General features: G+C 42.8%; 1 protein-coding gene across 2 annotated transcripts in view; it reads right to left on the reverse strand.

The window, feature by feature from the left end:
• Window positions 1-27,055, reverse strand: part of ADAM12 (ADAM metallopeptidase domain 12) — a 171,659-nt gene that overhangs the window by 39,076 nt on the left and 105,528 nt on the right. For both annotated transcript variants that reach the window (XM_042019566.1, XM_042019565.1), the window contains exons 6-11: window positions 21,520-21,703; window positions 17,580-17,645; window positions 16,674-16,745; window positions 14,490-14,659; window positions 13,206-13,290; window positions 8,298-8,446 (exon numbers count right to left, since the gene is read on the reverse strand). In XM_042019566.1, coding sequence (XP_041875500.1) covers window positions 8,298-8,446; window positions 13,206-13,290; window positions 14,490-14,659; window positions 16,674-16,745; window positions 17,580-17,645; window positions 21,520-21,703 — 726 coding nt within the window. The remainder of the gene's footprint in view (window positions 1-8,297; window positions 8,447-13,205; window positions 13,291-14,489; window positions 14,660-16,673; window positions 16,746-17,579; window positions 17,646-21,519; window positions 21,704-27,055) is intronic.

Genomic DNA, 27,055 nt, shown 5'->3' on the forward strand with positions numbered 1-27,055 from the left:
TTCTTTTTTTTTTTTGCCCCACAGTTCTGTGTGCTAATTGCTAACAGTGATCCACTCCTGCAAAGGACTGGGAAAAATTAAATGGATTTCAACCAACGCTACTAATTCTTCAACACAGATCTTATTTATCACACAAGTTAAATATATCTGCAAGGCATGGAAATTATTAACAAAAAAAGAAGGCCAAATGCACTGCAGACGTGGGGCTACTTGGAGTGAAGGGAAAGAGTGACATAAATCTATTCTGTAATCTCGTGGCTGTTTCCTACTAAAGGAAGGACCAGAATGCAATGTGCTAAATTACTGGGGCAGAGGGATATGTTGCTTAAAGTTGGTTGTTTTTTTTTTTTTGAAAAAAAAAAAGCAGTTGCACTGCTAGCACAACAGACCTAGCTCTGCCACAAGTAATTTATTACATCAGTATATCAACTTTATTAAAAAAAGAAAAAGACAACAAAGAAGTCTGTCTTTGTGCCGAGCTCAGCTCAGACTGGTTTGGAAACATAAACAGCTTCAGAGTTTAATTAGGAACTGTTTACATCTGAAAGATAATTTCATTTTCCTCAAATTGTAACAGAGGTAATTCCAGATAGTTCTGCTGACTCCAGAGTTTAATGTCTCTCAGCTGCCAGACTGAAAAATGCAAAGTGAGGTCTGAACAGCTGAAAACCAACTGAGAGGGGTCAGGGAATTCTGTGCTAACTACTAATGGTTTGATTATCTAACATTTAACAGCTCTGCAGCTACAAGATGCTGCGAGATGCCTGCAAGAAAAAAAAGAGAACCACTCAGTAAATTAAAGTGTCCTTTCCCACACTCTGTTTCTGATTTCTTTCCCATTTTACCCTGACCTTTTGTCTTTCTCTATGTTTTTTGGTTTTTTTTTAATCTAGAGAGGTGCTGGAAAAAGTGTTTCTCCCTTCAATTTGATGCTGTTTTCATGGCATACCTGGCTGTGTCCCGGAGCAGTGTGCTGGAAATCTCTGGAGGGTCTATATTTTCACATCTGGGGACTCCAGTTCAGCCTTTGAATGACCAAAATGAGGGTGACCTGATATTCTGCTTCCTTGAGATCATTTTTCAAAAAACAGCAAAGGTGATTGAAACTAATACTTTATACAACAAATGACACAAGCGATCAGTACTTTCCCAACTTGTCCCTAAGAGATTTTCACTGTTTTATTTACTTAACTACATGTTTAAAAAGTAGTTAAATAAATATATTTTTCTAGAGTAGTTCAAAAATCAAACAAAAGCAGATGACAAAACAAGAAGGCTCCTCAGAAAACCCTTTGCAAACCCCCTGAGCCCTGCAGCTCTCCCGGAGTCCTCAGCCACCCATCCAAGATGCAAATATTCACTTGTGCGGTGTAAACTCAGCCTTGCTGCCACTGGCCTGCTTTTGATGTGCAGCCCTAAAGCTCATTAATGGTAATGAGGGATCCACGAGGGAAGCACAGACCTTCAGCACCATCGAAGGACAAAGTTGTGGAACACTTTAATGACGGGGTGCTGTTCCCTCAAACACTGCCTGAGGGGGAGGAGTGAAGGAGCTGCTGAATCCCCTCAGCCTGACCCAATCCTGCAGTTCATCTCCCCCAGTTCCATCAGGATAACTGCACTCCTGGACAGCCAGACAGATCCCTAAGGAATCCTCATTAATATTCATCTTTCCTCCCCCTCAAGCCTTGCTTTTCATTTGGATGGCTCCCATCGTCTGGATTCTCACACAGCCCCACAAACGCTACTCCAGTTCACCAGAGGCAGAAGCAAACTGCAGCACAGGAGCAACCCAGGTTTGGTTTTGGATCTACAGGCCAATTTCTCTGCCCAAACCCATATTTCCAGCAGAAATATCAGATGGTTTTGGATAGAGACCCTGTACACAGATACAACTCACGCACCGGTGACCCAACACTTAATTAAGGAATATTCACTAATCCAAGTTGAGACTCCTCAGGGGATCTGGGGAACATTTCCAGATGCACCCTTGGACCCCAGAGGTTTGGGGAAGAGGGAGTGTTCTGATGCTGGACTCCTGCAATAACATCTGCATGTGAATGCCAAAGCTTCTGCCAACCCTGCCCGTGCACTGAGCACAAACTCCAGAGAAATCTTCCAAGTCTGAGCACTGCAGAGATTGAATCAGAGCATTTACACCAGGAAAATCAGCAAGACATTCCAGAGTCTGGAACAAGCATGAAATGGGAATGAGGGCAGGAAGAGAAAGCAAATAAATAGGTATTTTAGATGTCTCTGATAATGTATTTGCTACCACAGAGGCTGTCAATAGAGGGGAGCCGATAAAACCAGCTTTTCCTTGCCAGCAGGAAAGGGTGTTTATTTATAAATAAACACAAAATACAGTGTGATGCACCTCTCCTTGGCCACTGGAGCTAACACATGAAAGCAAAGCAGCAAATGAACTCTTCCTCTCTTGCAGCAGATCTGCCTTTCAAGAATATCTTGGGAATTGGCCTGTGAAAGAACAAATGTTTCCTAAGCTCATCCTGGGATGCCTGGACCACTTCTACAACAGATCCACGGACCAGCTCATCCCCACTGAGGCAAACAGGAATGTTCACATCTGCTGTGTCTCCTGTGCAACTCCTGGTCTTGCTCGGTGTCACTTGGAGCTGATCACAGACATCTGGTACTGCTGCTCACGAAAAAGCCACTCTGTTTCCACTTAAATATTTTATTTCACCTTAATTACTGCTGATGTACTCAGTGTTCAGTGCAGAATATCTAATTGCTCCTGGAGGGAATTAAAACCAAGGCTCTTTTTCAGTGGTACCTGAAAGAAGCCCACCTGATGGTCTTTCCCATTGTTAATTTTCCCCAATTTCTCCTCAGCGGTGCTTAATTCAAGACAATTAGTTTAATTTGGGACTGTCACTCAGCTGAGTCTTAACAGATCACCTTTGCTCTCACTCTCATTCACAAATAGGCAGCTTCCCATTGGGTCCCTGCTTTAATTCTAACCTAAAGGTTTTAATTTTACTTAAGAACCTATTGATTACAGGGGGGTTTTTGGGACTGGTTAGAAAAATGTCTTCTCCCAATTACAACAGTAAATGAACCCGTATTTTTCTACGTGTGATTTCTATTCTGTGCTCTTTCTGTGTTCCTAATTGGTCTCCTCCCCCAGACCCTGCCTCCAAAAACTCCATAATTGAAGTGAAACCGTGTACTGAAAGGCAATTACTCAAAATTAGCTGTTCCTTTTTTTCCCCGTGAGGCACAGTTCCATAAAAACCCTCTGAAATAATAATCTATAGCTGAGAGGTTAAATTGATCTCATTTCTCCTTTTCTTTCACTCATGATCATCACTACACCAAACAGGAATTTCCACCAGCAGTGCCACAGCCCAAGCCCCACTTCCCTGTAACACTTGCAGTCCTATTTATCTGAGTAAATTCAACTTAAAATCTGAGTGAAAAGCACGAAGTGACTTTAAATTCCAGCTGTGAAAATTGGAAACGGGAACACAAGATCCAAGATAAGAATGGGGAAAAAATGCAGGCAGAGGGGTTCAATTCATTCTTGACTTTTCAAAAGGAACATCACACGGAAGGAACATGACAAAGGGGAGCTGTTGTGTGGGGAGGTATCCTAAACAAGCTGCTTCCTCACTCCTGTGCCTGGCCCACACCTTCCTGTGTGCCAGCAAGGGATGCAGATCAGAATATGCCTTGGAACTCTTGGAAAAAGAGGAAAACCAGGTCTACCAGGAGCCTAGATGAAAACAAAAGTTTCCCAAGAGATGTCCTTTCATTCGGAAGGTTGTTAAGCAAATATCAGCGGCCATGCTCTCTCACACATCAGATTTTCCACTTCTTGAGTATCTGCCACTTGTTTCATGTCTTGAAACAATAGTTCATACAGTATTTTTATTCTCCTGAGTATTTAAATTATTTTGCATTTATTTAATCTTTTCTCCATCATGGGCTTTGACAAGAACCCTCCAGATCAATGTGGGGTGTTCCACCTCGTAATAAATGTGTAGAGAAAGAACAGGGTATGGGCAGCGGGCCAGACCTGAGAAAAATCTCCACCATTCCCATATCCAGGTGCAAAGAGGACTGGAGGGGACACCACAAAGCAGCCCTTTCCCCATTTTCCATCAGGTTGTGGCTATGGGGAGGCAAAGAGAGATGGAACAAATGGCTCTGTCCCAGGAGCCATTCCCATTAGCCTTGGCTGGGATGATCCAGCACCAAGAAACGATCCTGGGAAGAGAAAACGCTTCTGCCAGGGGCCAATGAAAGAGGATTTTGTTATTGCAGGTAAGGGCATCCCAAAGGGAAAAAGACAACGGTAGGGTCAGCATCAGAATGGGCTTGGTGAAACTGCCTGGCCTTGGAGGGTTCCTGCTCTCATTAACCTCACCTAGGAAGAGAAAATGCAAAGACACCAAGGAGTGCTCCCTGTAGGAGGGAAGGAAGAACAAATTTCCACTGTGTTCACTTCCCTGCAGACAATTCCCTGTGTGGATCACCTGCATGGAAACTAAAAGAGCACAGTGCTCAAGGACACAGGTAAGTGGCTGAGGGGAAGTTCAACCCTTGAGCTCACAGGAAGGGAGAACACTATCAAAATTTTGCTCCCCTTAAGGCTGGCAAAAAATCTCAAACATATCTGAACTCAATATTTCAACTTCTAAGTGGGAGCTCACCTGACCTCAACCCCCATGAATGCTCCTGTGCCCAATTTTGATGAAAGATGTGTAAAAACTGCATTTCCAGAATTATTAAATAAACAAGTGCTGCTAATTGGCAGCATTTTGCTCTGCAGTGCTAAATTTTGCTCACATTTGCAAGGGTATAAATCCAGACCCTGCACCAGAACTCTCTGGTATTTATCTACCTGGCAGGAGGAATATTTTCACTCCTGAGAGTGGACACTTTAGGGAGATATTTGGAAAACAAGTGGAATACTGAAGTGGCCTCACTGGCTCAGCCTAGTCCCTTAGTTTCCAGATAATGAGATCTCAGCAAAAAGACCCATAAATCTCTCTAATATTCCTTCTTTTTCACTTGGAATGGTCTATGTACAAAACAATTTAAAAAACCAGAGGAACATCGTTACAACATGTGCATAAAAACAAGGACAATGTGTATTACATATTCCTTACTGATATGATTAGTATCAAAATTAAATATATTTAAATATTAATATTCCTTCCTACTAACTATTAATTTTAGTACTAAATATTCCTCATTTATAGTATTTTTATAGGAACCGCCCCCATTTCTACAGAAGGATTTATGTGATTTTCATTGCAGATATTTGAGTGTCTCAAAGTCCTGGACTGACACAAATTTGTGGGGTTTTGTGCTTGATTTCATGTTATAAAACATGCATTTTGCTAAAGTAGTACGTCTTGTAGCTCACACACAACTGGTGTTCATCCTGCTGGTATCTTCTAAGAATAAAAACTGTAGGAAGCTGATTAAAGGAGAGACCCAACAGAGTTTAAATTCTACCCTGATCCCTGGAGGTTTTTTTCCACCAAGATGTAATTTCCAAGACCTCTTCAAAGACTGAAACAGAAGAACTGAAAGAAATTACAATAATTGATGAAATCCCTTTTAAGTAATAAGCTTTAAAACATTCCCTTTTGTGCATGACCACACCACTGACTCCAAAGTTAAATTCACAGAGGCCTTTCTGGTATAACTTAGATATTTCCTACTTTTTACAGACATCAGATAAGGGCCTCTCAGTACTTTTTACACTAACTTCAGCTAGATTTTTTTAAATTCCACTCATTAAATCTACCTTAAACCAATTAGAAGAGCATGGAGTGAGTACACTGAGAGCAGGCTGTCTCTCTAAATGGATATGGGATGCTCTTAGTTTTGATTTTTTGGCTATTTCCAGAGTGCATTTGAGATAAGGAGCATTCATTTGGCCTTCCCTTAACAGACAAGCACTTCCAGAGAGGAAAACTTTTCAGTGTTCCTTGAATAATGGTGCTCAAGGGAATATTGCTATTGGTGAGACACGGTGGGTAATTAAATATTCAAAGTGTTAATTTGAAATTGGTGAGATGCAGCTTGGCTCAAGGCAAGAAGTGTTCTCCAGGAATATTTATCACAGATTGACAGCACGGTGTTGAGATAGAGCCTAAGGCTATAAACCCAAAGTTAGTTTCCATTTACAAATCAATAATCAGTGCAAACAAAACAGCCTGCTCAGGGCTGTGAAGGCCACAGCTCTTGCTCAGGCACAAGCTGGATGCCGAGTTTGGTGAAAATCCAAAGAGGGCATTACAAGGGGGAGCTGACTCCCCCTCCCCAACCCTGTGGGGTGCTAGAGGTGGGCACAGCCTTTAACCTGGAAGGTGCTACAGAAACCCCCCCAGAAGAGCTGAGCTGCTTGGAGTCATCCCCAAGGGATGAGGATTGGAATATCCAATCCCTCATATCCTGAGGAACGCTGAGTGGGCACAACCTTGCTCTGACCTTGCCCTGAGCCAGCCCAAGCCCAGTGTCTGGACTGGCACATCCAGCACCCAGGACAGGATCAGATACACCCAAAGGACTCCAGCGTGAAGGCAGAATGAGGAAGGAGCTGTTTTAACGCCCCTCTCACCAGATGAGTTCAGACAAGGTCCAGAAATTTCTGTCCTGAGGGCATCCCTGTATTTACTCTGAAGTGGAGCAGCTGGATGCAGAACCAGTAACTCAGCTGAGCTGACTGGAATGAATCCTTCAGCAGCTCAGAGCCCAGCCCTGCTGCCCACTGCTCACCAGCAACCACCTCACCTCACAGCCCTCTCCCACTTCACTCTGTCCTCACAGTGTGCACAGAGCCCTGACTTGTGCAGGATGCAATTCCATGGGGATAATTACCACCTATTGTCTCAGAAGAGCAGAGTTATTTTTCTTTTCCAGCCTACAGAAGTCCCTCTCATTCTCCACTACTCTCTCAACTCTCTTTTGTTTGTCTCTCAGCTTGCTGTGCTTGGCCTCTGGCCACAATCCCAATTTCTGCCCTGATGGAGGGTGACAGCTTTGCCTTTGAAGGAATTCCAAGGCTGCTGTTGGGCTGACCAGCAGGGAGCAACCCTGCCCAACACTCCCTGGCCTCTCCCAGATTGCTCCCCTTCTTTCCCAGAAACTTGCAGTCTCGGAAAAGGCAGAGGGAGAGCTGATCGCAATTCCCAGAAGAGGTTTTTAAGCAACAGATGAACTTTAAGCACACAGAGTGAATGCTGGAGCTGAAAGGGACATCAGAGAACATCCAGACCATCCTCTTGTCCTCAGGCACTTCCAGCTGTACCTACACTGCTGGCAGATATTTGCCTCACTGGTTCTTACTGGATTCCAGTCACAGGCAGTATCATTCCTGCAGCTGGTCCAGTCTAACACATGGCTTACCATCAGAGAGCTCTGGCAAATCTTACTTCAGTTTCATCCTATCAGTCCTAGTTTGAACATGGACATGGAGAACTCGTTCCTTGTATCCTTCAGTTTCTAACAGGAATTTAAAATACATCCCAGCAAGCAGTGACAGCTCTGCCCAGGGTGCCTGGAATTTCAGTGTCTACAAAACACTTTTGTCCCTTGGCACAGTGCTTTTGCCACCAGCAGAGCCATCCTTCAGTACTGACACAAGGAATCAGGGAATATCCTGAGCTTGAAGGGACCCACAAGGATCATCGAGCCCAGCTCCTGGCCCAGCACTCACAGAAATGACCACGGGTTCACCAGTTTTTATTTCCCACATTTCTAATCTCTTTTCTTGGAAGATCTCCCTCTGGACACAGAACAGCCTTAATCCCACTGACCTTACAGATTTAATTTTCTCACATGCTAAAACTGCTCCACACTTACAACAGAAGTTTTGCAAAACTAAAAACCTGCTCTGCATGAGACAAAGAGCTTGCAGACTCTAATAGTGCACTTCCTGCATTACTGGATTTCTTACACACTCATCTCAGTCTTGGCTCATTTCCCATTGTGACTGATGCTCAGCTGGCCAGAGGAGAGAAGGTGGAATTCTGATTCACCACTTGCAGTGCAGTTTGTTTGGCTGTGGATTGGTTTTTTTAAAATTAACCAGTTGCTTACAGCACTTTTGTCTCTCACACTGGTAACCTGGAAATAGAAAGGTGCAATGGTACCTGTTGTGCTCTGATAACATTAAACTTTTTCAGGTTGACAAGATTTAACAGGTGCTGAAAAATCTTTTCCTTTTTTTACCTGTCAGTGCCCCTGAGGCACAAAATGAAACCAGAGATGTCCCACTGTAGCTGTAGCTTTGCCAGTCTCAGCCTTGCACTTACCCAGTGGAGGGGTTCATGATGCAGCCCCCCTTATCTGTGGATGCTTTGCAGTTGCAGCCCCTCTCCAGTGTGTCATGATTCATTCCAAAATTGTGCCCCAGCTCATGAGCCAGCGTCACTGCTGCACCCAGAGGGTTTTCTGAGTGATCCTTCAAAAAAAATCCACAGGAGAACCAGTCAATTCAGCATATAAACCCAATTCAAGGCACACATTCCCCCTCTGAGGTCCTACTGCCTGTCCTTTGAAATGCTTTATAACTTTAGGAGCTGTAGTTGCTGTGTTGTTAAATAAACCCAGTTGTAAATTTATTCACATATACCTAGTGCAGAGTGGGAATTTCAGGACAGCCTGGCTGGCCACCCAGTTTCCCCAGGAGATATTTGAAAGCATTGAGCAGGTTTGAACATCTCTTTACTGGGGCTTGAAATTCTGCTGCTCAAGAAATCCCCCAAACTCCCAAGTCCCAGCAGTGGCAGAGAGAGGTCACCAGATGTGGAGTGTTGGAAAGGGCAGTAATTTATGGGTGAGGATGGGTGTGATGAGGGAGAAGTGAGAAGATCCTTTAGGATCTTGTCAGGAGGCAAATTAAAAATGCAGCAAGAGATTTCACTCAGTCTATTGAATTTCCTTCAGACTGTTTCTTTAATATCAGAATGTCCAAGATTTCACAAACCTTGTAAGGAAAAACCAAGAACCTTTGAAAATCTTTTTAAAATGAAAGGCCAACGCAAGCCAAAATCTTCCATGGCCTCTTATTAACCTACAAATACTCTAAATGTTGGAAGTGTCAGTTTGAAATTTTAACATTAATCCCTGTTTAAATGCTGATTTTTGGGACAATCATTTCTGAGAAATTCACTGCATGATCTGATTACAGGCTGCTGATCCGAATGACGTTTTGGCTTAACCACAAGTAAGAGACCTTTCCACGTTGATCATTTTCATTGAGGGAAAAAAATCCACCACACTTGTAAGAAAGCTTTCCCTGAAGGCATAAACATGTAATATAAATGCATGATCCAGTATTTATCAGTCAGTAAATGGAATTACTGTGTACAGCTGCCTGCTCCAGAAGCTTGCATGAATATATTCACTTTAAATAACTCTTTCAGCATCATCTAAGCCAAACTCCAGACTACAAAGAAGTGAAAGGTAAAACTGTCTAGAACATTATCTATGTACTAATGGAGGTTTTAATACATGACTTGGGGTAGATTTAAGAGTTTCTTCTTTCATCTGTCTGGGCTAATAGTTTTAGTAAATCATTTCTCAAATAGCAAATAAAATCGAGACGAGAATAAAGTCATTCTGAACACACCAAACTGCTCCTTCTGCAACTGGAATAAACTCAAAAGAATTTTATCTTCTCTCTTTTAAAAAGTGTCTCTTTTGAAATTTCTTTTTCCCAAATTTTTAAATCTTAATATAAAAATCTTGTGGCAGCCAGTTTGTGTGCAGTTTGTCCTGCACAACACCTACGTAATGAGATGTCTTATCTAGATACTGGTCAGATACAGATGGATCTATCTTTGTGCACACAGTAATTGATGGAATAGTTAAAGAATTCAATGTAATCGAACCTGATGTCGTAAGAAGAGCACAGCCTCTCACCCAAATGGAAAACAATGCAGGGCTGAAGATTAAGAAACAGTGAAATAATTCCATATAATTTACCCCACTGGATGATGCTTTGAAATTAGGGCTATCTGGTCAAGACAGAAACTCCTCACTGAGCTATCCAGACACACAGCCAATTGAGCTCAGACTTTATTTTTCCAGTATCTCCCCTACTTACTGAGCAGTGATTATATTTCTCTGAATGTTCTGAAGCTGTCAACTAAAACTAAAAACAAGGATTCACACAGTCCACTCCAGAAGCAGAGCAATAAATGATGTGAAATGTAATTTGGGACTTGAATAGGCAAACAATTATTCCAGCCCATGCGGTTCTCATTACTTGCTCAGACCCACTTGGAATGCAATTTTATCAGCTTCTAGAGAGGGTTTTTAAAAGAAGGAATGTGATGCCTCAGCAAAAGAGGTTATTTGAAGACAGCATAAATGAAGATTATCAAAACAAACAGTGACATGTTCCATTTGATACTGAGACCGCTTAAGTATCACAAGGACTAAAGAAATGAATAGCAATGTGACTTTGATTTATTCCACCAGGGTCTTTCAAAGTTAACTTGAGCAGTAAAAGTCATTACCAAACACATTTCACAAGCACTGAATAAGCAACCATCTACTGTTAAGACATTATAAGCTGTTGCACAAAACATGCAGCTGCTTTCAGCTGAATTCTGCTTCATTCCACTGGGATTTAAATCAAATCCTAATAATTAAATACTGTTGTCTACAGCTCCAGCAGGCAAATGCCCTGCTCCTGGTGCTTTCAGTGCCTGTTCACTCAGTTCATAGAGGCACAAAATCCCACAATGCTTTGGATTGGAAGGGACCTCAAAAATCATCCAGTCCCACCCCACCTCCCACTGTCCCAGGCTGCTCCCAGCCCCAATGTCCAGCCTGGCCTTGGGCACTGCCAGGGATCCAGGGGCAGCCCCAGCTGCTCTGGGCACCCTGTGCCAGGCCCTGCCCACCCTCCCAGGGAACAATTTCTTCCTGAGATCTCATCTAAATCTCTCCTCTATTAGTTTAAAACGTTTCTCCCTTGCCCTATCACTATCTGCCCATATAAAAAGTCACTTTCCTCTTCTCTCAGAAGTATTTTACTTTTAAATCCACAAATTCAGTGGGCAACCTTTGGAAACAGAAGAATGAAGACTGAATCATGTCAAAGACTTCCTTTAATGTCAACTTCTCTTTGGTTTTTCTATGATACTACAGAAACTTCAGAGGAAAATGAAATGATAAAGGTCTTGTTAAAGCTTCTCAACACTCACATGGCTGCTCTCTCTGCTTTGTGTTTCTCTGAAAATTAATGGAAGACAGGGTGTCACCTACGGAGAGAACTCAGCCCTATGGAAGAGAGGCAGGCAGGCTTCCAGGGAGGCATGACAGAGGAATTTAGATCACAAAGCAGAGCTGACTAACTGCAAAAAGAGCCAGGAAAATCACATCAGACAAGAGTCACTCCAGGTTTTGTATTCAAATGTCATTTCTTACGCAGTCTCTCATTGTCTTCTCTTCCAGAACAGGTGTTAGAGTGTGGGAGCTTTTGGTGTTGAGTGTTGAGGGTGGGATGGGTAAGAAATTGGCTGAAATTATGAGGTTGGCCAAACATTCATTTGCCCCGTGTTGAGCCACCTGAGCCCCTCACCTTCCCAGGCTAAGAGTGATTCATTCTTTCATAGAACCACAGAATCTTTTAGGTTGGAAAAGACCTTTGAGATCATGGAGTCCAACCATTCCCCCAGCACTGCCAAGGCCACCACTGACCTGTGGCCTCAAGTGCCACATCCACAGGGCTTTTAAATCCCTCCAGGGATAGGGACTCCACCTCTTCCCTGAGCAGCTGTGCCAGGGTACAGGTACCAATAGATATAAATATGTTTTGTCTACACCTGAATCAGCCTTTGTTAACTCAGGGGGTGGTTGGACAGCTGCACTTTTGGGTTTTGGGGTGAGTGTTTGCTTCATTCGGATTTGGCTCCTTTTTGAGGATTTGCTTAAAGAACTGGAGAACATTTCTGGTTATTCTGTGCAAGTTTTGAGTTAATTTGCACCTCAAAAGCTTAAATTCATGGAGGGTCAGGGTAACATCGTGCTCCCCTTCTGCAGCCTGAACCAGCATTCACCCACAGACCCTGGGTTTCTCCTGGACATATAAATCAGTCCCCTCTCTAGGAGAACACTCTAAAGAAATGCTGATTCTTGTCTTCTTGTTACTGGAATGAGCTATTTGTAATTATTTCTCTTTAAAATGTCAGTTTCCAGAGTGAAGAGAACTGACTTGGCAGTAAATTACATGGTGGAGTGTTTTAAATCTTCTGCTAAAAATTAAAAGGACAAAAAGTTCATCATTAAGGGCATCTCTGACTGCAGATAAAGCCAAAGCAATGAATGCAGGGCTAAGAGTCAAATGGGGCTGTCTGCCTCATCTGTGCCTTTACCAAGACTTGGGAGTGCACTGGGAGACGCCTACAGCTCTCCCAGCCTTTCTTCCTCCTTTTCCTTTTGTACCTCTCCCCAGGTACCCAGTGAATAATTGTTACAGACAGCAGTTACAGACTCAGCTTCTCAAGCTACCAAGAGCCTGAAACTTTGTGTTTCTACAACTTTTCCCAAATTATGTGATTTGATCATTCTATTTTAGAGCTTCTTCCCTCTGTTAGCACAAAACACTGTAAAATTAAAATTAAAAAAAAAAAAATCAGAAAGAAAATACTTCAGAACTCCTTCCAGAAATTGGACAAGATGTTTACTTGTGTGTTCACCATGTCTTGCATCTAGCAACAACAGTAATACCCTGGGAGAGACTCAGGTGGAATAAATGCTGCCATTGTTTGTTCTCACTGTCTGGCAATGCAATAAAACCACTGCTGCAAAGATGGAAAATAAGGCCTAACACAGGAAACTCTATAAATACAGAATAAAATCAATATAATAAAAGATTCAGGATAGACTGCTGCTGCCTGTAACACAAATATGCCCAAGTGTACAACAAATACATCTTCTGGTTCTCTTCCCTCACAGCACCTGGTTCAATAACAATTAGAGGTATAAACTTCTTGCAAAGAGGCCCTGCTATATTTTTAATGCAATATTTTGTTTTTTTCACTATGGAAACTATCATTTACAAGAAATCTGAATGGGGATATAAACAATCCAGAGATGGAAAATGGGACAAATGGGGCTGATGTTGTGGTCCAGGATGCAGGACTGCAGAACCTGATATGGTGTCACACCAGTTGGGCCAGTTTGAGTGCTGTGCTTTCCCCACTTACCATGACGACCCCTCCAGACTGCTCTGCTGTGCACATGCTCATGATGGGAGCCATGCCAATGGTTGTCCCCTGGAAGTACACCCCGCTGCAGGAGAGTGGGAAAGGGGGAGAGGAGACACAGAGTCACCAGTCAATGCCAAGATATCTCCCTATTATTTTCAGTTTTGTACTTCTGCCAATCTCAAACAAAGACCCCGTTTCAGCCCCTCACATTTGCAGGTCTAAAGCAATGGAAAGCCCAGATGGGCTGTGCTGACTCAGCTGAACTGAACCCCAGTGTCCCAGCTCTGGGAACATCCATTGGATCTCTCCCGTTGGATCACCCTCCTTTGTTTTTACTGCTGCAACAGGACCCTTCTTCCCTTTCTTTGTTTCTGCTGACTGAAGTTGGGAACAGAAGTACAAGCATAAAAATAATGTCTCTAACTCCAAGAAGGGTTATTGTAATGCAAGGGGAAGTTTATGTGCTACTCATGATGATCCACAGCCTAGAAAGTAATAATTTCAAATAAAGTGTTATTATGCATAGAGAGCAATCAAATATCTCATGAGGGACAGTTTGGAAAGGCTCAATTTATTCTTACTCAGGTAATGTAGGAAGTAAATAACTCCTTTTAATTACTGAGACATCAGGTGTGTTCATCTGTTTAGTATAAAGAATAGTCGATTGATCAAAATAACACCTGATTCAAGAAAGAGGTGTTCCCCTTACCTTTTTTTGTAAGAGTGCTTTTACTTTCACAGAATCATAGGCTGGTTTGGGTTGACAGGGATCTTTACTCAGTTACTTCAATCCAAGAATAAACAGCAGGGTAAAATATGTGTTTATTGTTTAATTTTTGAATCACGAGTGCAAATGAATTGTCCAAATTAGACAGCATTTTAAAGCATACTGAGGTCTTTTCACTAAGAAATAGGCTTCACACTGGGGTCAGAGCAGGACTGCCTTTTCCAGTGACAATTTGGACTGAGACCAGTTTAAACTGGTTGCAAATTCATACCCTGAGTATGCAGCAGTTTATTACAACCTTCTGCTCTACACGGGCTGTACTCAGGACAGGCTTCGAGTACCAGGGCTGGGGAAGGAACTCGACTGAAGCATCTGCTGAAGGGCCCTGCAGAGTGGTTTTGTGTTTGATGTTCGCAGAGGGGAAAGACAAACCCTCAGGAGCACAGATGTTCCTCCCAACAGCCTAGCAGCTGGGGAAGGACTCAGTACAGCTATCCTGAAATCCCCCAAATCCCCAAAATCCCAGCAGGTATCAAACCCAGAGTCAAGTCTACCTGATCAGCTGTGCATTGTCATGGGCTTTACGAGGTAGGAGTTTGAGCTTTCTCCAGTCCAGAAACTCGTGCAGGCTGGTGAAAGGGTCTTGGGAAATGGAGCACTTATCCATGTCACTCCACACCTCCACTCCGACCAGGGCCACTCGGATATTTAGTGGCCTGTAGAACTAAGAAGAGGAGAAAAGTAGGAAATATGCATCTAAAAAACATTTCAGACCACGTTGGATTAGAATATTTCAATAAAAGCATAATGACCCTTTCTTGTAGAGATTAAAACAATTTAGTCTTCAGGGCAAAACACCTGATAGGACTCAGACAAAATATTTCCAAGACTTCCAGCAAACAGTTCTGGCCCAACTCAATACCCATAAGGCATTCAAAGAGATCCAGGGATTTCCTGCTTCTCCGTGTCCTACCCAACCCTGCAACTCCCTCCCCATGGCCTTCAGTTCAGAATGGACTCTTGGCCATGGCAGGTGACTCTCCCAGGGCTGCCCCACCCTGGATTGCCCAGATCCAATTCCAGAGAGACAGGAACTGTGCTGTGCTATGGTAGTGGTTCATAATAATAGCTGAAAATGAGCCAGGGTCATCAAGTCTTGCTCAGAGCAGATAAAACCAAGTGATTTTATCAATTCCCCCACCACAAAAGCCATTTTGCTGCAAGAGGGGAGCCAGAGCAACCTTAGCAGAGCCACAACAGCAATTCTAATGTGAGACTAATGTGAGGAAGGAGTCAAGGATTGATCAAGTCCAGATCTGCCTGACAGGCTGAGGAAAACATACAATAGATCTTTGTCTTGTTTCTATGCATTACAGTCATTTGCATAACACCGGCATTTGTTGAGCATAAATTAAGCATGAAACAAAAAATATATTACAATATGCAAAATTAATTTTGAGCAGGTAACATATAAACACCTGTCCTCTGGCAATAAGTCAGCAAGACAATTATGGATGAGGTAGAGGTGTCTTCAGCAGCTTGTTTTTAATCAGGAATGCTTCTCCTTGAAGTATTGCCCTTGAAGTACCTCTTGGTAAGTTCTCAGATAAATTAAGACCCTCTCAGTTATAATTTCACTACGAGACTCCTAATTTTTTCTGGCCATACAGCCCAGAAAAAATAAACTCTAATTTGTTCAAAATCCACTCTAGAGGACTCTTAGCCTTTATTGTTTACTGTCAAGAAATTATTTCAAGACCAAAAGAATCCAGTGTATGTCTCCCTCTATTATTGCTCTCACTCAGCCACCAACTTCTGCTTCCTTATTTGTAATTCTGCCATCTTCCTTGGATTATATGTCTTATTAACTGTGTTTTCACAGGCCTTTGCTGGCCTTGCAACTGCACCTTCCCTTGTTGCTGCAAATGACTTTGTTCTCCAAATTCCTCTTCAAAATAATCCTCTTTTTTTCTATAGGATGTTCCATAGGTGATTATTCCCCAGTGAATAAAATCCCAGGGCTAAGTTGTGCTTTTCCTTATGAATAGGCCTTTGCATTCTATATACAGCAGAGCAGAGCTCATGGCTTAGTGTATCAAAGCACAAGTGAAAAGTTTAAATTTGCTTCTCCTGTCTGGCGAGAAGCTTTGCTCTGAAATACTGGAGTATCAGGAAAGCTGCAGGGTTAACTCCATGAAAGGTGAGTGGATGAGGAGATGTGGCTATGATTTAATAGCAGAGGAAAGCGATTTCACAGCAACACCCTTCAGGAGGTGTAGTAAGGTTGGGAAAAGAGAAACAATCCTGTGGCAATCTGTTTATCCACTACTTTTCTTATCCCATAATGTTTCCCCGCTTTCCCTTGCCCCTTGCCCCGGCCACTCCCTTGGGCTCTCCCTGTGGGTTCCTGTACCCCAACTCGCCCATGTACCGCCCCTGTGATCTGACAAAACCCCCCGGTGCCCGGATCACCAGCTCTCTCTGCCTCTGGGGATGGCCAGGACAAGATGTAACATTAAAGATCTTTGGAAGCCCAGTGAGGGTCCCTTCTCTGCCTCCTTTGCTGTCACTGGGTTGTAGAGCTGATAGCTGGCTGGAGCAAAACGGCAGAGCCGCCCAAAATGGGCTACGGGAGGGCGAAATGGTCACAGGGCCCTAAGCAGCCCTGCTGAGCTCTCAGGGAAACCTACAGCTTGCTAAACCAAACCTAGCACTACAACACAATCCCATGTTCTTACCTTATCAACGTAGTTTGCGATTTCTATCAGCCTTTGCTTAATTTTTTCCACATCTTTGCCTTGTCTCTGAAACTTGGAATGTAAAGGATCAATGTACCAGCAGCACAAATGTCAGTGTTTTCCCCCCCACAAGAGCCAGCACATCAGGGATGTTTGGGAATTAGGGTGCAGCCAAAAGCCACCAGCAGACTCCTGTTGGATTCACAGGACCATAGTCTGCCCCAAAAGAAACACAGCGGTGGGAGAGGATTTTGGTTCTCGTGAAAAGATTTTAAAATCTCCAAGTGTTACACAGCGGTCTTTTCAGGACTGATGTTTTGGGAAAAAGTTCTTCTCTTAGCAGGTCTTGCAAAGAGTGATTGCAATTCCCTGAGTAGCAGTGTTCAAGGAGACCAAAAAAAAAAAAAAAAAGAGCAGCAAAATAATTCAAGCCAAGATTCAGATCTTTGCCATTCAGCTCACTGGAACATTTTTACAGCCAGTGCTGGGTACTTTGAAGCTCCCTTCGCAAACCATCAGGAAGGCAGTCATGCTCCATGGAATGTGATGGCAAAGCACTGCTTCAGGAGCACTGACAGCCCCACTGAGGGCAGAGTGAATGGCAGTGAGGACTTAACTTGCTCAAGGAATGAATATTTGCCTCTTCTTCCATACTGACAGACACCCCAGTTAGTTCAGAGTCAAACTCCTTAGGAAGTATTGCAAGAAATTTTGCAGTTGAGTATCAGTATTGTCCTCTCTTAATAACTCCTTCCCTTGCTCAGCCCTAACTAGGGAAGGTAATTTACCTCAGAAAATCACCAGATTATTGACTGAAGCACCTTATTTGCAGCACCATGGTAACTGAACTGGGCTGCCCCTTTCCTGCTCACGCTTCCCATAACTTTTTATTTTGCAGTTCCTTACCTCACGATTATCTGCCACAATAACAAGCTCCACATACTTTGTTGTCTTCAGAGTCTCCCTCTTGTACTGTCAAAAAAAATCATAGAAGTCTTATTTTATTTTCAGCACTGATACAACAAAGTGCTTGCAAGAGGAAACACCCAGTGCCTCAGATTTCCTACATTTTACTATGATTTTACTACATACAAATTTGTAGTGTATTCCTCCTCCTCATGGAAGTCTTCCTTACTTACAAAGCCCCTCAGGATTTGATCACAGTAAGCAGGAGAGTGGTGCAAAATCTCTCTCAACCTTTCAGCTTTCTGCAGTTGAAGTGTTTGAGTTATCTTTCCTCACAGGAGAATATCCCCTCTAGCAGAAAGACCTTTGCTATTTCCAAGGCACACTTAAAGGGATGAGGTAACTTCTAACAAACGTTTCACAAAATAGACAAACTGGTTACTGAGAAAAATGAGAGATAAAAGGATATTGAGTGAAGCAGAGAAGAGGTCAAGCAGTCAACTGATAAATTATGTAGGAAGAAAAAACCCAAAAATGAAAAAAGTAGGACCAACTGTGGTGTCTGGGGAAGCAAATTAATACTTGAAAAATGGAAGGCACACATTTAATTTTGTATCTGCATACTCATACAAAATGCAGGTCTAAAAGTATCATAATGTTTAGCTGAAAAAACAAAATCACTGAAGAAAGTGAAATGACTTTCTAAGAGTACAAAACATATCACAGCTCCTTTGCTACCCTAAATTTAAGTGACCTATTAGTGCCTGTGAAAGTTCTGTGATTTACAGCAGCAGCATCTTTCCTATCATTCCTCCCTTGTGTCTGGAATAGGATATTTAGGGAAAAGAGGTCTCAGCAGAATATCTGATCTTCCTGCCAGAACTGAAAGGGCTTAAACAGATGTATGACCTACAACTGACCATGGTGTCTTGAGCTGCAGCAAAGCTCTTTAACCTAAAACATAACTAAAGCTTTCCAAGGAAAACTGTTCCAAGGCAAACTGAGTGATCCCCAGTGCTGGACATTGCCTTCCAGCCAAATTTCACAAAGTTTTCTTCACATTATCTAACTGTTCGTCTTCTTTATCTGCAGATTAATGATTTTGATGTTTTGCAACAATTAGAGAAGAGTGAATGATGCAATCTTTAGTATCTGACTTTCAAACTCATATTTAAAGTGTTGCAAACTCCAGTAACTTGAAAAGAGTTAAGTTTCATTTGGACAATATTTATGGATGGAGAGAGGACTAAAAGCTGCTGTTCATGAGCTAAACATCAAGGATGCAAACACTTGACAGGATTACACTTATTAGGGGCTCTAGCAAATGAGCTGAGTAGATACTTTTATAACGTCTGGTATTGGGGTGTGATGTCAGTCAGACATGAGTGAGGTGCCACAAAAAGCAAATGGCCATGTGGCTGCAGTTTGTGATGGATATGACCTCTCAGACACTAAAACTCTCACACCCTGAAATTTATCATGAGGTCCTAAAGAGATGTGTCTCCAAGGTGCCTCTCATCCTCCTCCAAGGGAAGAAAATATGATACAGGAAAATCTGAGTTCAAAGGTACAAGGAGAGCTCTGTTATGTCAGTCAGTTTAGAACATTTCCCTCTTACCCAGAGTAAAACTGTTTGGACTGGAGAGAGTGAGCTGGAGAGAAATTGGCTTGCAGGTATAAAAATCACATAAGCCTCTGGTGACTGACTTGCATAACAAATCTGTTCCTGAGATTTGCCCAAAGGCTATGTGCATTCCTAGGATACAATATTTATTGATGAAATACACCTAATTATGGCTTCTTTCAGCTTGCTTTCTGCAGCCAGCTGCATCAATGCACAACCCCTTTGCTGAGTTAATCCTTCAGAGCTGAAATGAACACTCAATGACACAGCCACGAGAGGCGGGGGACAATGGGCTTTGTTCCACTGACCATTTGCTCTCTCCTCTGCTTCTTCCACACCTCTTCCTGCCACAAACCTGCTGTCCCAGCAGCTGTAGCCCTTCCTCAGACTTCCCTCCTTGGGAATTGGCACACCTTGGTTTGACATTGCAGAGGTGCAGCCTCTCTTTCTCCACGCTCTAAGAAGTCACCTGCTTGGTTGTGGCTACCAGCACCACCTAAATGGCTCTTTTTTCTTTGTGGCTACAGAGAAAATTCCCTACTGCAGGGTCTGTCCCACACACCAGACGTTCTGCAGGGTCCTGTCTCAATGGTGCTCAGCTGTAACACTCCTTGGTGCAATTTGAGGGTCCAGTGAGTCATGAAATGACCCAGTACTTACAGAGACCCCGCTCCAGCGGGGCACAGCCTGTTTGCAACGTCCTCTGCAGCTCCTGCCTTGCCCCACTGAAGCTCCTGTTTGGATTGGGAAGCTGAGTCTGCTGCTTGTCGCATCCTTTGTCTGTACTTACATCTAACCCAAAGGCCCTCTGTGATATATTGATCTCACATTTCAGCTCTGCTCAATAAGAATTTTGTGTAGGTGGTTGAGTGAAGAGTCAGGGGAAAAAACCAAACAAAAATCTTCCCCCAGACCTGTCAAGAAGCCAAATATTTTCATCATGCCCTGAACCTTAGGCCAGATTTCTGCTTAATTCTGTCACCCAGTGTGACTTGGAGCAGCTTTATGTCTCCCCACTTTGCAGGTCATCTTTATTCAGTGTGTCCAGTGACAGACTGCTTAGTGACAACACTGAAATATGAAAACTCACTCCACACATTACATTTGACAGCTTTCAAAATTCTTACATTAGAAGTCTAACCAACTTACTCATTAAATGTATTGTACCTATCCATATGACGTGACTGCTGACAGGTTTTATAATTATGTCCACTGAACCACAGCAAAAATATTTTTTGGATATTTAAAGTGAAATCTGGGATGTAGTTGAAGGCACCAGCAAAATGGGAGAACCATAAGGTTGATAATAAAATGGCTCTGATTGTATCAGCTTGTTACCTGCACACATTTTATTTCTTTATTACATTGATTACTTCAGTGGAATTCAGTCAAAGTCACAAATAACTTGGGGAAACCTTAAGAAGTTATTTTTCCAATATTTCCCACCCACACATACTTTTCGAAATACATTTAATTCTTAAAATGTTACATGCAAGGGCTAATGCTCTAGATGTAATATTTAATACTCCTAAAAATGTAAAATAAATTAATTCCATTGCACAAATTATACCTAGGGATGTCACTTAGGTTGCTTTCTGTACCAATGGATCTGGTGCAAAGCCTGAGTCATACGTGTGAGTCCAAATCCCCATTTGTAACATTTAAGAAATGCTGATGGCAGATTTGTATTATTATATAATTCCTGAACAACTAACCCAGCCTTTTCTACAATCCTCATCCAATATACAGATGAATTTATTACAGCATTTCCTCTCCCTGGTTTTTAGTTCATTTAATTTCTGGTTTCTGTTAGCTAGGTGTGTCTCAAATGAAGCACATTTCTGCCAACATCACAGCAACTACAATAATACAGCTGTAAAATAATATGCTGAGAATTTGTTTTGTCTGCATAAGAGACTTTTCTACTAAAATTTAAAGGTTCCAGACCTAGTATTAGCAAAGTATCCCAGCTATCACATTCTCTTTCATCTTGGGAGGGCAAGAACTTTTCCAGACATCGCTCAGTATTCTTAGGGAGCCTTAAATTCTAGTTGTAACCATACAAGAACCAAACTATATGACCATAATACGAACCCATAAACTTTTCTGTGTTGAAAAGAAAGTGAAAAGCAAGTTAGGGAGAGTCGAGGAAAAGTAATAAAGCTTTAACAAATAATTTCAAGGCCGCACTTCAGCAGATGACACCAAGGGAAGCTGATGATGTGGGTTAATGTTTTGCTCAGTAGAGACTCTTGCGGTAGGCGCTAATATGGAAATGCTGCCAGCCAGACACATAAAAGCACATCAGCCACCTACCCTGCCAGCTAGAGAATGCTGGGACGTGTCACTGTCAGCAGTCCTCATGGCAGGGATGCCCAGCTGGTGGCCACAAGATCCTGGGGCTATTTTCAGATTCTCCGCTCGGTAGATCTTGTGTTCACTGGTAGCACCTTCCAATGGCTCCAGAACGTAGCTGTTGTTTTCAAACACAATAATTCCCCTGGGACAGAGGAGAGCAGAGTGAGACTCATGGTTTTCAGGAGCTTGTCTACACCGAAGTTGCACCACGTTTAATAAGGATGGAGTCTGAGAAAGCAAAGCACTGATTTATAATGTCACGGGCGAGCGGAGCAGGAAACATCAAAGCTGTACATTTGTCATTGCAGCACACGCGATACTTTAAAAGAAGCAATGGCTCACAGAAATTTGTCTCTTCTGAAGTGCTGCACTGCAGAACAAAATGATATTTGTGTTTTATTTGCTTTCCATTCTCCCAGTGATGCATTGCCGACGCCGACGGAGCCGCGGCGCACGGCTTCCGAGGAGCCGCGGCAAATGGGAACGAACAAGAGCCTGGAGAAACGCTTTGGGAAGCAAAGGTACAGTGGGAAAGCATTCATTGCAGTCTGCAGTGTGCATTACAGCTGTTAAACCAAACCCTGATGGGAGCCTGGGCTCTGCCAGATCAAAGAGGCCTCGCAGTGTCAGGATGGATTATTAAATATTGCACAGTGGGCAGCAGAGTGAAGCTCAGAAACGGGAACAGTTGATTCCTGATTCGCTCATTTTGCTGCCCAAAATAATAATTTTGACAGCAATACCACCTGCTCCCTGAGGAACTCACAGATTTTCCAGTGAAAGCCCTCTTGCTGAATTCTTTAAGCTATGGCCTGCAAGAGGAAAGAGGGTCCTTGTGCTGGGTCCTGCCCAGTTGTCCTGAGATGCCACAGCAAAAGAAAGGTGACAAAAGGTTGAATATCTGGGGGTGGCCAGCCTGGAGAAGAGAAGGCTCCAGGGGGACCTCAGAGCCCCTTCCAGGGCCTAAAGGGGCTCCAGGAGAGCTGGAGAGGGACTTGAGACAAGGGATAGAGTGACTTTATTTTCTTAGTGTGTCTTTTTGGTGTTTTAGAAGTGTCTGCCCTTTTTATTCCTGTCTGTGCTGCAGCAAAGGTAAGATGCTACAACCACTATGAGGCCAATACATGTTGCTGTACAATTTTCCTGCAGAAAGTTAAAAAAAGAAGGATAAAATAGGAGAAAGAGGAAGGGCCCAAAAGCAGGTTAATGACACCATGAAGCCTGATTTAAAAATAAAATTATGGTTATTAGGACAAAGCTGCCTTAGCTATTCTATTATTAGGAAGATACGATGAAGAAACTCAAAGTCGTTGGTCTTCTAACAAATTAAGTGAAGCATTAATTCCAAGCTGGCTGCACAATTTTGCTACAGAGCACCGTTAACACCAGCTCAGCCAAGCCCATAGACACTTTACTGGTGACTGGAACAGCTAAAAGTCCGAGAAAAAAAGCAGCCTGGAAAGCCATGATACCAAAATCTGTACAACAGCAGTGACAGGAGCCTGTTTTACTGACCTGAACCAAGGCTCAGGGTCTGATAATTCATCTGCAGCTTCTCAGTCCCCTTGGCAGAGCAGGTAAGACACATTCACCCATCACACGGCGTGCTGGGAGTGATGGATCACGGCTGGAAAAGCTGGACTGATTTATCCCAGCAACCCTGCAGCTCCAGCCAGGATCCCAACAACCCTCCTGACATACGAGACACCTCTGGGCAGGTCACCCCGTGATTTGAGTAACCTCACACCCCACAGCTCTCAATTATTGTCAGAGCTGCCTTACTCCTTGGAGGATTTAGGAAACTAGGACAACATATTCCCTTTACTCCAAAAACCAGCAGCTCTGTAATCAGCACAATCAAATAAGGATTGTTGTCTTTGCCTTGTGCAATTAATCATTTAATTTTGGAGGCAGGAGTCCATTAGTCACTGTTTGAAATGGGCCAGCCTGAGCAGCTCCCTGTGTTGACAACTCAAAAGCAATGGCAAAGCATGAAGAGGTTTATTTTTAACGCTAGATTTGCCCTTCTTAGAACATTCACTTTCAAAATTAGAGGCTTAAATAATTTTCTTTAATTACTTACACTAGAAAGTAATTAAACACTTAGTTGTATCCTGAGTAGCGTTCTCTCCTTTTTTTTTTTTAATATTTTAAAGTGAGCATCATGTTTGCAGAAGTTCATATCCAAAATGTGCTGCATCAATGCCACGTTTCCAATGTATCCCTGATGTACCCAAAATCTGTCTGAAAGAACTAAATGACCATTTCTTTCGAAAGAACTAAATAACCACTTCTTTACCCCTCATTTCCTTTACCTGCTGAGGGCATGGACAAATGATCAGATGCCAGAGTGATTAATTTGGGTTTTTCCTGAGCATACCAGTCTGATTCCCATCCCAAGGGACAGCATGGGCCTTTAAGGACGGTTCCACCTTTGCCTATGGAGCAATCCCAGGACAAGGAAAATCTGCAGATTCAGCATAAAGGGAAACAGACTTTTCATTTAAGGCACAATTATCCCTTGAGTGCTGCCTACAGGATACCAGCACTTGGCTTGTGACCATCAGTAATAAGATAATGAATATCAAATATGAATTTTCTTGGCCAGCTCTCTGTTTTTGACTAATTTTCCTTTCCTACAATTGCATGTTTTCCCCATCGTGCATTGCCAAGCACAGCACCTTAAAAATGTAATGAGCCAAGAGTTATGGTTCCTTTCTTTTTCTTTGGTGTGAACAGTACCCACCAGTTATTCAGGACTGAGAATCTGAGGCAAATAAAATAAATCCATAGCTACTGTTTCCTTCCACTCTCCTCAGGTGTTTCCAAGGAGCCTCTGTTACTCCTCCACCATTTCTGTGTCTCCCTGTGGATCATGGTTCTCCCACACTCCTGAGTCAGCCCATGTTCCCAGAAACTTTTGAATTTTTCAGGAGCCATTAATGTTGAACAATATAGTGTTTTCCAGTGTGGCAAATAATATATTAATATGGCAAACAGTATATCAAACTACAGATCCCCAATCAAAAATTATACAAAGAACCCCAAAGAGATTTCAGCAAGTTGTTAAGACCAACTTCTACTGCAATCTGTGGGATTTCTATCAGATAAAAGACTACCAGAATTCCCAGGATCATAAATATTTGAGGGGAAGAAAAGCAGTAAGTATTCAAATTTTGGTGTCAAGTGTCTAATTCACGGCCATCTGTGTTTTCCTCTGTCCCAAACCCTACAGATGCTGGGAAGTCAGAAAGATTTGCAAATGAGGCAGGCAGGAAAGCCAAGAGACAATCCCAGCCCTACCTGAAACAATCCCTCTGTCTTCTCCATCACTGGTAGCAGAGAGGGAGGAAAAATATCCATCCCACAGAGCACATCCAGACATCAACTCCCAGGCTCAAGGCCAACTGGAACCCGCTCCAGTGTGGTCCTGAGCCTGAGTTAAACTTGACTCCATCTCTGCACAGGGTTTGGTCCCTGCTCCTGTCTGGGGGTCAGCACTGAACAAAGCACATCCACATCCCTGCTGATCCGCCCTGCACATGGAAAACCCGCTGGTGTTTGCCTCCTGTCCTCCCTTCTCAGCCATGTGGACATGTGGGGAATGTCTGTATGAGACAGGAGAACTCTCCCCATCTCAAACAAAAAGAAATTAAAACATAACTCAGATAATTAATGTTTCATTAATCGCTGTTTCACTTGCCAGGAATCTCTCAATCAGGGAAACTCAATTTAATGGAATAATTCCACTTTTTAAACTGTCTATAAAATCAAATATAATTTCTTTTTTGTTCCCTCTTAAAAAGGAAAACCAAAACAAAACCTAAAGCGAGGCCAGTCGTATTTCATAAATCAACAGGCTTTAGGAAATCTCAAAATATAAATGGGATTTTTCTTTTCCAACTTGTCAGCAGAAGCAAAGGTCCTGCCAACATAAACCATCAACACATACTTGTCTGAGAAATTGTGATGCTGAAGCAAAACTTGGCTGGGACAGCACTATATGAAACTATTATATATTATTCTGCTGCACTATACAGGGGAAATTAAGTAAATTGATAAACCTGAGATCCACAAGTGCAATTAAACATTTGGTTTTAATGAAGCTCACAGTTATACTCATTCTAAACAATAATAATAAAAAGCTCCATTACCACTGGCAGAGGAACAGAGATGTCCTAAGTTTGTGAGAAATTAATTAGAGGGCAATCATGCTCACACACTGGATACTCACTTAAAGCCTGTCCCTGCCCACAGACATTGCAGTGCTCCTGTGCCACCTAAAAACCTCCAGGTCCTTAATTCCACAGCTAATGTTACAGCTTCAGAAGGAAAGGGACTGATCCCACAGCTGCTCCATGGATTTCAAGGAGTTTTAGGTGAAAAGGTACCAGAATTGGAGCCTCATGACCCTGGAGTGCAGGGCTGCTCAACAGGCACCGTCTCAGGGGGTGATCTGTGCACTGAGAGGGTATTTTTATTTATTTTTCTTATACATTCTACATTCCCAGGACTCTGAATAACAAATTCCCAGGCAAGTAAGCAGGCAAACAAACAAAAGAGGAAGAAAAATGAAGTGGTGACTGAGGACTTGACTTTCAGCCTGTTCTAATAAGTTGCAGATGGATACTATAGGGATAAATGAGCAGGATGATCTATTGACTGTTTTTCTAATAGAGCTGATATTTAGATATTTTTCAAATGGTTTGGTCATTCTTTAACTTTAAAGGACTGGGAAATACAGAGAATGGGAGTCTGGAGGCAAAAGTGCTCCTGTCTCCACCAATGCCCCTGGTCACCTCTTTCTGCAACAATTCCTCACCTCTAAAATGGAGTAAATTTTAGTATCCACAGAAAAAAATTATCTATTGATGAAGAGCACAACACAAGAGCCAAACAATCCCATTATCCTACTGCACTGCACAGCAGGATTCCATTAAAATAACAAATCTGACCCAAATCTACCAAGGGCAGCATCTCAAAGGGCGGTGAGAGCAGTAGCACCACTGGTTTTACATCTTGCAGGAGTGGTGGAGGTGTTCTCACACAAACACATCATTACTCACAGGGCTTTTACTCCAGCCAGTTCCTTTCACAAACCTGAAAATATAATCTCTGGAATGGAATTATGGCCAGAGACTCGTGCAGCATGCACTTCATCCTTTCTCAGTGCAAGACAGATCTGTCCAGAGTGGATGCAGATTGGGCCCCAACCTTGATTCCCGGAATTCAAGCAAGGAGTTGCTTGAATGGGAAGAGAAAATGCAATTTCATGTCCAGCATTTGGGCTGCAAGGAACAGTAATTGTGTTGTCAGAGGAAGTGTCACATGAGGAAAGGAGAAGGAGAAGGAGGAGAAAGAAGGGGCATTGGCATCTGTGCCAATTTAGTGAGCACACTTTATAGCACCCTGCAGCCAACAGACAGGAAAAGAACATTCAAACTTGCACATCCCACTAAGTGCCAGAAGCAGTGGATGGAGAAGCAGCAGGCTC

This window comes from Corvus kubaryi, unplaced genomic scaffold (genome assembly GCF_017639235.1).
Source record: "Corvus kubaryi isolate FWS band 111438036 unplaced genomic scaffold, C.kubaryi_AGA036_p1.0 138, whole genome shotgun sequence".
Lineage (NCBI taxonomy): Eukaryota > Metazoa > Chordata > Aves > Passeriformes > Corvidae > Corvus > Corvus kubaryi.